Here is a 12,674-nt window from a genome sequence, read left to right as displayed (position 1 = left end):
AAAAGTTGTAAAGATTATGCTATGTTATTTTCATTAAATTGTAGATGGCGCGCTTATCTTTGTGCTGTCAAAATAAGAGCCACAACTACATTATTGTGCTAAATAAGTATTTCAAGTAATTTTTTCGTGCTCAATGCAATGAAAAAGAATGAGTAAAGTGATCTGTCAGAGGATAACGTTATAGCAGTCTTGAAAGAAGACCGAAAAGTATCCGAAAAGTCAAAATCTGTTGATATGCTACGGGTCTTACGGGGTATATATTATTCAATGTAGGTTTCTAACTCATTGAAATAATGCCTCAAATTCGAAACACAAGAAAGGGTAATCAAATATCCCCAGAATCGTGTACGTCAATCAGGTCATTTACAATGTCACATAAAATTTCGATATTCCTTGACCCAAAATTCGGATGTAATCTTAGCGGTTTACATTATTTTGACATTGTGGCGGGATTACTCATTTTTGAGGTTAGAAATATTGTTCAAAACTACTCGATGAAATTTATTTATTTAGGTTATGGACTGATAAAGAATGTTTCTGTTCAGTAATAACCTTTCGCAGCTACTCAAAAGCCAACCCATACCTATTCTTAATCGATCGGAAATCGAAAGTGGAAGTTCATATATTCGGCGCTTTAGCGCTGGCTGTTCTTCTAGTTCGAATTTTCGATATTCTTGACACTTCTTTCGTCAACAATAGTGCGTAAAAGTTTGCAGTAAAAAGTTATGCTTTTTGTACAATATAGGATGAATATGCGTGTCTCCCTTTCGTAAAGGAGTTTTTTGACGTTTCAATGAGAGTGAGTGAAAGCGTTAGGCATTATTCATCTGCTTATTCATTTTTGTCCAACTTTTCGGTATAAATTTTCGATTTAAACTAACAATGGGGTTTTTGGTAAGTTCTCTCTGATGTACTTTCGAATCGGTACAGAAAAAAGCTTAACCGGAGAGTGCTCTTAAATCGAGAAGATTGTTGCTGAACGTGAGGAATCGGTAATTAACCGGTAAATCGGGTAAATCATTTTTGTTTGTGAGTTGATTGAACTTTAAATTTTGATCGGAATAGGGTTTCCTCTTCGGGATCCCGAAAACCGGGATTAGTGAAGTATCGGAATTCCGAATATTGAAAAATTCCAGAATTTGGAAACCCCCTCTAGGGGAAATGTCGTAATTCAAAACCATTTCCAGACATAATTTTTCTGAAGAGACTTACATAAATTTGCTCCTTGACTCTTCTAGAATGTTTCTGTTTAGTGAAAATTCTTTACATATAATTTGAAAACTTCTTAAATACAAGAAAAATACGCAAGCGTAAAATGCTTCTATTGGAAACATATTAATCCAAATGGAGACAAGGGAAAGTTTCTAATTGGAGACAAACAGTGTAAGTGAAACCGCGACGAAAGGCTTCCAAAATCTTGTTGAGTTGCTCTTGAATGCAGGATTTGTTCTTATTTCTGGTCTTTTATCCTTTCCCATCTAAAACAATAGGAAAATATCTCCAAAAAATCATATTTCCAGGGTTTCCTATTAAAGCATTTGCAAACACTTAAATAAAAAACCTTTTTTTCACGATAAAGGTAATTCTTTTATTTGAAAACTTCACGTACCGTTAACAATAAAGGTTAGCACTTAATTTAACTAAAATTAGCCAGAAATATGACATAGGGTAAGTGTGCCAAATTTCGGCATAGTTGCATGCAAGCGTCAAAGTCTAAAGTTTGAAATGTAATATTTTAAATTCAAATTGATATTTTTTATTCTTTCTTCTGAAAGAGTGTTGCTTGGAACCTTGTAAAGAGTTTACCGTCTTTATTTACTCTAAAATCAGTCTTAAAATATTTTAAAATGAATAAAAATATAGACATAGCTTTGGTGCCTTATTTCTTCGGCCACCTTCATTCTCATAGTTCCTTGCCCTTCGGGAATTCTTTCAATATCTTTTTCACGTCATCTCGCTTGTCGAACCTACAATTTTTTGTTATTTTTTTGCATTGTATAATCTCTAGAGTACGTAAAATCTAAAAGTTCATGGAAATTCGAGGAACAAAAAAGGTGGCCGAAATTGCAAGCTGACCGGAATTGGGCACACTTACCCTAAATGTTAAACAAAACGAATAAACAACAGTGACCTCATTGTGTTTTTCATTGGAAAACATGGTCGATCGATGAAAAATTCGATAGTGAAAAGGTACATTTTTAATTTTTCTGAGAAATTAACAAATTCAAATTTGTGAATATGAATGGATTTTCGGTTTATTTGGAGCAAAATTAACAAAATCATGAAACTGTGGCATAGAAAATATATAAATATAATAATTTAGTACTGTATTTATCGTGAAAACAATGACGTTTCCATTTGGAGTAGCGAAAAATTTCCATTTAGAGCAGGTTTTGAATTAGCTTAATTTACCCTAGTCCAGATTTATATTACTCTACTTTCACCGGGAAATACCGAAAACTGATTTTTCGAAAAATAATTATTGGAAAGGGTCTGGCGATCTTATTCCCCAAACGATTCGGACAAGTTTGGATTTATTTGAAAGGTCTTTGATTTCTGGATAAACTTGAATCGGTTTCAAACGGTTTCAATCGGTTTTGAATCAGTAATGAACCGATAAGTTGTCAATGTGATTTACGAAGTTACAAGTTCGAGCATTCTGCAAAGCTGTGGGATGCTTTGTACGCTCAAGTATGTGAAATATTTGCTTTTCTGTCTTGCAGTTTTGTTATCTATTTGCTCTCTGCTCTGTGATCCAAATCCTGATGATCCTCTGGTACCAGAGATTGCCAGAATATACAAAACTGATCGAGAAAAATACAATGAGCTGGCCAGAGAATGGACAAGGAAGTATGCTATGTGATGCGTTCCACGAGAAAAATTGATCCGTCATATAATAATATTAATGAATCATGGAATAATATTATTATTAATGAGACAACACAAAAAAGAACAACAAAAATTGGCATATGAATACGATGATGATGTGAACAGCAGCAAGGATGATAATAATATTGATGAGGAGTCAAAGAATTTAATGCAATTTTTTTCTCCGTAGATTTATTTTTTTTTCGTGTCCCATTTCCAAAAAAAGAAAGAGAACTTTAAAAAAAATCAAATAGAGATTGATGAAAATAAATTAATAGAATTTTCTGAGTTGAGAAAAAAATGCTCTAAAAAAAAAGAATAATAAAATTGTCCAGCCTTTCCTCTTTTTTTTCACTTTCTCTACATATTTTTTTGTAATATTACTTTTTTTTATAATATGTAGTAAACTTCTTTCCAAAAAAAAAGAATTAAAAAAACTCATTGAAAAAAAAAGTTTTAAGAAAAAATAGTGAAAAAAGTCAAAACATCCTCACTTAGTTTTAATAGATAAATAATAATAATATATTAGATGATGAAAAGACGATCTTTATTTCATTTTCTTTTTGTTTTAGTGAGAGAGAGAGATCTTTCAGTTGCGTAAGAAAGATTTTTTTTAATAGTTTAATTTTTTTGAAGACCGGCATTTAAGAAGAATTAACCCTTGAAGATTTTTGAGTGAAATGATGAGAAAAAAACACCACCAATATATTGTATGTAAAAAATAAAAAAAAAATAATAGAAATGGTCAAAAATACAGAAAAAAATGAATTTTAGACGTGAAAAAGCTCCCCTCTGGCTAAAAAAAAAAACAAACAAATTAACGCCTGAACGCTTGTCATTCGTTAATTTACCAATTTTGAGAGTGAGATATGAGAAAAAAATACTAGAATTCTTTTTGTATGTTAGATACCAATTTATTAAGAGAAATAATAGTCCACGTAACATGAACTATTAGTTTTGTATTGAAGAGAAAGAAAATAGGTGAGCAAATTATTGCCAAAGTACCATTTTTGTAAAAGCATCGAATTTTTTTTTAGTAATTGGATTTTTTTAATTTTCAATTTTTTTTGCTAATTTTTTTTCCAAATGTATTCCCCGAAAGTGAAAAAAGAAATTATAGATTGATTTTAAAAGTCTTATTTTTTTAATTATTGTTTTTAACGTGAAGGGATCCCACTAATTTTTTTTATTTAGTTTAATTCCAGTTTTTTCCTTCTCACCCTATTTTTTTTACTTTCCCTTCCTGCTGCTCCTGGGCTTCGATTCTTTTTCTTCCCATCCCGCCTGAACTACAAATTTCAGAAGTGGGATTACTGTCCTACAAATCTCAGAAGTGGGATCATCCGCTTCCCCTGAAGGAAAAAATCCCATTTTTATCACAAAAAATTCCTAACTAAAAATGACTACATATTTCATTTTCTTTCAATTTATGCTAAAAAAAATCATACAATGTAAAATATAAATAAAAAAAAAATATAATAATAAAAGAATATTAAATATGTATTAGTGATTGTGAACACGAAAAAAATGTAATTAGACCATCATTGCTCTAAAAAAAAAAGAAATTACATAAAGAATCTTATTAATCTTTAAACAAAAAAAATATTTCTACTGAGATTAATGGAAAAAAATCACACTTAAAAAATTTATCGGAAATATTAAAGAAAAAAAAGAGTAATTTTAAAGTGAGTAAAAACTTTGGGTTTTTCAATTTTGTGAAAAGAGATTGTGAAGTGGATTTTTTTTTGGATGAAAATGTATAACTTATTGGAGAAAAACAGTGATTTTTTTTGTAATAACGTTTAATTATTATTTTTACAACCGCGGTACTTATTCAAAGAGGAAACAAACTGAAGTAAAATAAATTTCTGATGAAAGAATACAAGAAGAAAAACTGAAAACTTTCGGCTTAAATTTTATCTGGAATTTTTAATAATTATTATTTATTTTTTTTTAGCAGGGAAGGCAGTATTTGATCTCTTGGATAAGTTTTTCCTTTAAAGGAATTTAGGCCACGCCCCTTTTCAGGAACTGTGGCTAGCTAAGCTTTTGATTTTTTCCAAAATGGACCGATTCGAACACCTTTAACGCCAGAAAAATTTCTGGTGATGAAAAGGGGATTCGATTCCGGGACATTTGCATCGTAGAGTGAGCGCTTTTGGGAAGCGCCACCTAGAACCTGGTTCCTTGGGTGTGCTTCATTTTGACGAAAATTTCTCACAATGTGTAGAGGCCATAATTTAATTCCTAATGGCGCTGGCACACCTTTTCAATTGAGTGAATTTCATTCGATTGAAATTTTAGCTCTTACTCTTTCAAACTGAAATCAGATATAGCTGTCTCTTTCTGTCAAATGAAATTTAAAATTGAAATTTCAATTTTCATTTGACAGAAAGAGACAACTATATCTGATTTCAGTTTGAAAGAGTAAGAGGGAAAATCTCAATCGATTGAATTTCACTCAAATGAAAAGGTGTGCCAGCGCCATAAAGATCTGATTTCAGGAATGGTTTTCTGAAGTCAAATTTACTGGAAGAGGACCTTCAGAAACTGATCTGGCCATTCCCTTACTCTTTATCTAAATGAGATACTCGTCATCGTTTTTGAAAGCTTCACAGACGAGATTGTAAATCCTAAAGAAGAACTGCCGCAGAAACCGTTTCTCTCATTCAAATTTCCCTTAAGAACGCGTAAATAAAAATAGGCCACGCCCTTTATAGCTTCAAACCGTTCTCGATTCCCTGTCACCTTAAAAGAGTGTTCATGTTCGATCCTGAAATGTTCCAAAGTGTGATCATGATTCCTAAGTAAATCCTGCCTGAATAAGCAATGCTCCTCATTGAAATTGTCCAGTAAGAAAGGGGTAATGAGTAATAGGCCACGCCCTTTATAGCTTCAGGAAGTTGTTCGTACTCGATCCTAAGTTGATCTAAAATGAGATCTTGAATCCTAAGAAAAGCTTACTTGAATAAACAATTTCCTTCATTCCAATTTTCTCTAAAAAGAGGGTAATGAAAAATAGGCCACGCCCTTCATTCTTTCAAATCGTTTTCAATCCTCTGTCGCTACGAGAGGATATTAATGCTCGATTCAGACATGTTCCAAAGTGAGATCTTGCATCCTAAAGAAACCCTTCCTGAATAATGTCCCTAATACAAATTTTCCACTAAAAAATAGGTAAAGAGTAATAGGCCACGCCTTTTGTGGTTTCAATCCGTTCCCGATCCTCTTTTGCTTCAGGAGACTGTTCATGTTCGATTCTGAGATGTTCTAAAGCGAGATCAAAATACCTAAGGAAAACTACCTGAATGAATCATTTCCCTCATTTCAATTTTCCATAAAAAAGGATAAAGAGTTATAGGACACGCCCATTTTAGCTTCAAACGATTTCTGATCCTCTGTCGCTTCAGGAGGGTGATCATGCTCGACTCTAAGATGTTTCAAAGTGAGATCATGTATCCCAAGGAAAACCTCCCTGAATAATCAATTTTCTTCATTTTAATTTTCCATAAAAAACGGGTAAAGAGTAATAGGCACGCCGATTTTAGTTTCAAACGATTTCTGATCCTCTGTCGCTTCAGGAGCGTGATCATGCTCGACTCTAAGATGTTTCAAAGTGAGATCATGATTCCTAAGCAAATCCTGCCTGAATAAACAATTTCCCTAATTTCAATTTTCCATAAAAAACGGGTAATGAAAAACAGGCCACGCCCTTTTTAGTTTCAAGCCGATTTTGATCCTGTGAAACCTCAGGAGCGTGTTCATGTTCGATTCTAAGATGTTCCAAAGTGAGATCTTAAATCTTCAGGAAACCTTGCCTGAATAAACAATTGTTCTTCATTTAAATTTCAAACGATAGTGCGTAAAGGAATATAAGCCACGCCTTCTACTTTTTTGAACCACTCGTTTCTGATTAAACAGGAAGTTTGGAACATCGAGGATTATATTTTTTACTTCTTGCTAAGCAGGAAAAACTGTACTAATGATTGTCTCTCAGAAGTCCTAAGTTAAGATGCTGTATTTAATTCAGTTGTTTTGGCCTAGGTCTGTCTTGAGGTCGATGCTTAAGTTTTATCCGCATTGATGAGTAAGAATTAGAAGCCTCAAACTTGTCAACTGCCGAATCCGGCGGGCATTTGACCGTTTGATATCATTAGATGTCACCTGTGTTTCCATAAATATGGCCTACCCTTGTGTTATGATAGGACAACATCATGGCATGATCACTTTCCTTCTTGCACGCATACCCGATTAGGGTTTGAATTCTGAGATGCGTGAGTTTTTCACGTGAGAAACTTACGACTTTTAAATCGTCTTTTGTAAGAGTTTCGTTAAGTTTTCATGTTAAGTGTCATGTGAAACACTTAATGCACCTAAGAATTCACAGTATAGTTTTTACGAAAACTTCACAAAACGCTAACTAAAGGTGATCTCAGAGCTGTGAATTTCTCACATGAGTAACTGACGCATTCTCTAACTTTGTGAGAACGTGATAAGTGCTAAAAATGAGAAAATACCGAAACTTGTCACTAAGTGTGATTCATTATGCCCATTTTAGTGACATTTCTCACGATATTTTCGTGACACTTCTCACAGAATGATGGTCCAGTGACTCAAAAATAATTTGGAGAACAAAGTGGTCTGTCACTGGTGACCAACTCACGAAAATTAGAGAATTTACCTCCTGGACTTTAACGGCGATCGCTAACAGAGAAACAGTACTAAGAGACGGACGAGAGAGAGTTAATGACTAGACGTAGACTAGGCAAAAGGACCTGCAGGGGAATTCTGTAGCAGTATGACAATGTCATGTGATTCAACCGACGAGATATTACGATGTTTCTGTAACTTATTTGCTACGCGAGGGCTTTCTTTCGATCCAGGCAGTGTCATTCAAGGCGGACCATCTGGGAAATAAATCTTAAAGGATAATAGGCCACGCCCCTGCATTTTCTAAAGACCGATTGAAAGCGTAGATAGGAGAATTTTGCTGATTGAAGCGACGAGTATTAGTCCAAATGCGTTTTCTGATTGACTAAATTTTTGAATGATTTCAACAGTTCAAGGATCTAGTTGATCAGAATCAACATATAAATTAGGAGGGGGAGGGGCTACTTTAAGTTGTGAAGCTGCATTGATATACAGTTTTTTTTTGCATGTTTCTGAAGGAAATTGTTGTGGAACTAAATAAAATAATTGCAAGGGCTAAGTTCCTTTGGAAATAAACGGAAAGATCGTACAGTAACCTCAAGGCTGCAAATAGCTCCACCTCCTTCTACATGGGAATGATACTCGGAGCTTGAAAAATAATTATTAATAGAGAAGAAACATTATTTAATGGCGAAGTTATGTACTTCTTTTTATGCCATTTTCTCTTATCATTGAGTAGAAAAGTAATGTTACTGGAAAGATGTAGAATTTGTGGGCGTGGCTTATTTGTTCGTGGGCGGGGTCTTTGAGGTCTTCAATGCGTTGGAATGGAATAAGGAGGCGTCGACTTCGAGGCAGACCTAGAACAAGGTGGCTGAATCAAATTCAGAATCTTGCCTTGGAGCGCCTTGGGATCGAACCTGAACAATCTTCCTGATGTGGCGGAAGATCGACAAGTGTGGGCTGCTAGTTTGGATGTCGGCCGGTGATTCCAATAGGGATAAGCGGTTGAAAATTATGATGATAATGACCTTTAGGAAATGAACTTCAAATTTTCCGCAGTTTCGTCTTGAAGTTGGTCACAAATGCTAATGACGCAAATGAACTTAGACTGATCCTTAAGAATATTTACTCTGTAAAATTTTGGCAGTAAAAATATTCTCATGAATCAGCCTGAGTCCATTTGGATCCTAAGACGGCGGTGGACCTAAGTTTGCTTTTCAATTTAAAACACTGTAAATGAGAACATGCTTCAAAAAGTCCAAGGGGGCGTGGCCTAAAGTTTTCTCAAGAGGTTCAATACAATTTCCGCGCTAAAAAAAACCTATAAAATAATCTTTTAAAAAAATTACAGTAAATTAGCCGGAAGAATTTCCATCAGTTTTGCATCTAATGCAAGAAAAAAAAAAACAAGTTTCGATAAATAATTAATAAAAAAAAAGAACTTGAAGAAACTGGAAAAGCGTTTTTCATATTCCTATATTTGTTGTTGGACTGCTCTAACTAAATGTGTTGCAATTAAATTAGTAATAATATTATAGAATGAAACAACTATAAAAAAAAAGAAAAAAAGTGAACGGATGATAAAGGAAGGCAAAAATAAGAAAATAAAAAAAAGAGAAAAATGAGAAAAAGAATAATTACACAACTGAAGTTCTTTTTGTAGTCGAAATTATTTCAATTACAAATAACACACAAATTGATTGTCTTTCAATTTATTCTGCAGAAGAAGAAATAAAAAACAAACAACATGAAAAAAAATAAAAAAAAGATCAGAAAAGCAGTAATTTAAATAAGTTTATTTATATAATAAAAACAAAATGAGAAATAATACCGTACAGATAAAAATTAAGGTAAAATCTACAGAATATGTAGCTTTGATTTTTTTTTTAAATTGAATACACATCTCTTTGTATACAGATATTACAATATTTGCTGAGAATTGGGCCAATTGAGTCGTAGGAAAACCTTTTTTTTTTCTAAAGAAAAAATAATTATTTATTGTGTTATTGAAAGAAGAAACCGAATAAAATTGCATTAAACTCTCCTCATTCTTCTTTTTACTGTGCTTTTCTTACGCTCATTTAGGCCCAAATAGTTGCTATCTAGTTCTCTCTACTAGGCCTATTTATAAATTGGCTTTTCTTTTTGTTTCCTTCTGAAATTCACGCAAAACTCTCCAGGGTCAATGAATGTTGCTTTGCGTAGGAATATGATCTGAACGTGCTTCAAATTCCATTTCTATTATGGTCGCGGTCTTGAATAACAACGCCAACGGTCGTTTGGCCGAAAATTTCGGAGGGAAATTTGAATTTAGGCTTTGACCGTCTGTTGCGGTGTTTCAACGCCGAAAGATATACAAAGTCCAATCAGTAAAGTTCAAATTCTCATATCAAAATGGCTGAAAGCCTATCAACAGCAAATATACCCTCCAAAACCATTGAAATTAAATTTCTCTTAACTTAAGAGACTTTGCCTACTTCCAGGGTTTAACTTTTATTTTCTTTTTTCAGAGGAACAAAAATATGAAATTGCTTTCTAAAAATCAATTTAGATCTCGCGGATAATAATTTATGATATATACTTTTTTTCTACGGCACAAGAATAAAAAAGTCTTGGAAACATCAAATACGCCATATACAATAAATATAATAATATATTGTGGCGATTGTGGCCATTGTGGCTTCTTTCGTGATTAGTTAATGATTTTTTAGTGAGAGAAATTTCTCAATATTAATCCACTCTCTGTCTCTCAAACGTCTTTTTTTCAGCTTCACATTGAGTGCAAAACCGAATAACAAATGTAATTATATTCCACACACAAAGTACTTTTTTGAGATTGTGTATAAACAAGATCCGTGCTGGAAAATCTCTTCTGGCGGTTGATTATCCATTTCCTCAAAATTAAAATCTTAAATTATCTTTCTTATTATCCATAATGAATTGTGTTTAAATTTAAACGCTTGGATCAGCTACTGTGCTAACTGGGTGGTTTTCAACGATCAACATAATTTTCCCGTCAGCACAGTTGCTGATAGAAACGCCGATTGTCTTTGATCTTAAATCCTAAAGAAACTCAGGATGATCTTAAATATACTGGGGGCTCAGGGTTATCGATTAGAGGTCCTTATTTACATGAATTTGTCCTACCCGGTTTACCTAATCCTTCACTGCCAAATTTTACTGTTACATTCTCAAGGAGCAGTCATTTGAACCAGGGTAAGTGTGCCAAATTTCGGCATAGTTGCATGCAAGCGCCAAAGTCTCAAGTTTGAAATGTAATATCTTTAATAGAAATTGATTTTTTTAATTCTTTCTTCTGAAAGAGTGTTGCTTGGAACCTTGTAAAGAGTTTACCGTTTTTATTTACTCTAAAATCATTCTTAATACATTTTAAAATGAATAAAAATATAGACATAGCTTTGGTTCCCTATTTCGGCCACCTTCATTCTCATAGTTCTTTGCCTTTCGGGAATTCTTTTTCATGTCATCTTGTTTGTCAAAGCTACATTTTTTTTATTATTCTTTTGCATTGTATAATCTCTAGAGTACGTAAAATCTAAAAGTTCATGGAAATTCGAGGAACTAAAAAGGTGGCCGAAATTGCAAGCTGGCCGGACTTTGGCACACTTACCCTAAGTGATTTAATTATTCAAAAAGCTGTCTGACTTTTATCAAAATGTTTACACAAAGAAAAACCGTTAAATTTCTTCTGAGAGACCTCATTCATTATTTTTAAATTAGTGTTAATTAGTGCTAAAAAAAACATTGACTGTCAAATAGATATTCCAAGTAAAATAACAATCAGTCTGTTCGTAGAATATAAATTTTAAAGTTTTTGATATCAACTTTAGAAAGTTTAGTAAAAGGGCTTAACCAAGTCACATCAGAATCCATTTAAAGAAAGAGTACCAGCAATCGGCAGTGTTCCTCGGATCGTCAGAATAGAATTTTTAAAAATTATTAGCTACTTTTTACCATTTACCTTTCACAAGAATGCACTGCATTAGCTCAGATTTAATTTATAAAAACTAATTTTCTGCGAGACACCAGATTAAATTCATGATGATCCGAGGTACAGAGTGCAACTTCGCAATTACACATATTTTTTATTAATTTATTGTAAATATTAAAAATTTAAATGCACTGATATAGTTAAATGGATACGGTATTTGGTAGGTATATTATTTTTGGTAAGTATTTTGGTAAAAACGGTAAGTAAAAAATTCACATGGTAAGTAAAATATCAAAATTGGTAAGTAAAAACAAATCAAAAATAGTAAGTAAAAAAATCAAAAATTGTAAGTAAAAAAAATCAAAAAATAGTAAATAAAAAGATCAACAGTCGTACAAATGGCACAAGTAGGGTAAGGGTTTATAATTTTGGACAGGGTGCTTATAAGCATCTATATACTGAGTTTGAAGTGCGATATTTTCAATACTAATTGACTTTTTTTGTTACTCTCTTTTCAGAAGGATTGTTTAGAAACTTTGCAAGAGTTTATTGTCTTTGGTTTTACTAAAATTAGTCTTAATACGTTTAAAAATGAATTGATTAGAGGTGAATTTGAGACGAATTTTGGACAACTTAGTTATTAATTTGGACAACTTGGCTGTATATTTGGACAGCTAATCCGCCCCAATAGGATGCCCATTGTTCTCCATTTCAAGAACCAATCTTACCAAGTTCTCTTCTTGTTTATGTAAGGGAACCGTAGAATGTTACAAGAAGCCCAGAAATTTACTTTAGATATATCTAAATTTTTATTGAAATCGAAAATGAAGATTTTGATTAGGGTAAGTGTGCCAAATTCCGGTCAGCTTGCAATTTCGGCCACCTTTTTTGTTCCTCGAATTTCCATGAACTTTTAGATTTTATGTACTCTAGAGATTATACAATGCAAAAGAATAACAAAAATGTAGCTACGACAAACGAGATGACGTGAAAAAGATATTGGAAGAATTCCCGAAGGGCAAGGAACTATGAGAATGAATGTGGCCGAAATAGGGCACCAAAGCTATGTCTGGGCCAATCCATCTCAAGACGACCATAGGGGTACCCTTCATGGTCTTAGATGTTTTATGGTAATTTTTCAAATATAAAAAAAAGTTGCAAAAGTGGAAGCTCGCCTTTTCATATAGTACTCAATGTTACT

At 33.1% G+C, this 12,674-nt stretch overlaps 1 protein-coding gene across 1 annotated transcript in view; it reads left to right on the top strand.

The window, feature by feature from the left end:
- LOC129798723 (ubiquitin-conjugating enzyme E2-17 kDa) overlaps positions 1-9,565 on the top strand; it is a 33,099-nt gene extending 23,534 nt beyond the window's left edge. The window contains exon 5 of the mRNA XM_055842031.1: positions 2,724-9,565. Coding sequence (XP_055698006.1) covers positions 2,724-2,863 — 140 coding nt within the window. The 3' untranslated portion in view covers positions 2,864-9,565. The remainder of the gene's footprint in view (positions 1-2,723) is intronic.
- Positions 9,566-12,674: the final 3,109 nt, after the last annotated feature.

Source organism: Phlebotomus papatasi, chromosome 1, assembly GCF_024763615.1.
Source record: "Phlebotomus papatasi isolate M1 chromosome 1, Ppap_2.1, whole genome shotgun sequence".
Taxonomy (NCBI): Eukaryota; Metazoa; Arthropoda; class Insecta; order Diptera; family Psychodidae; genus Phlebotomus; species Phlebotomus papatasi.
This window is presented reverse-complemented; position numbering and strand designations above follow the sequence as displayed.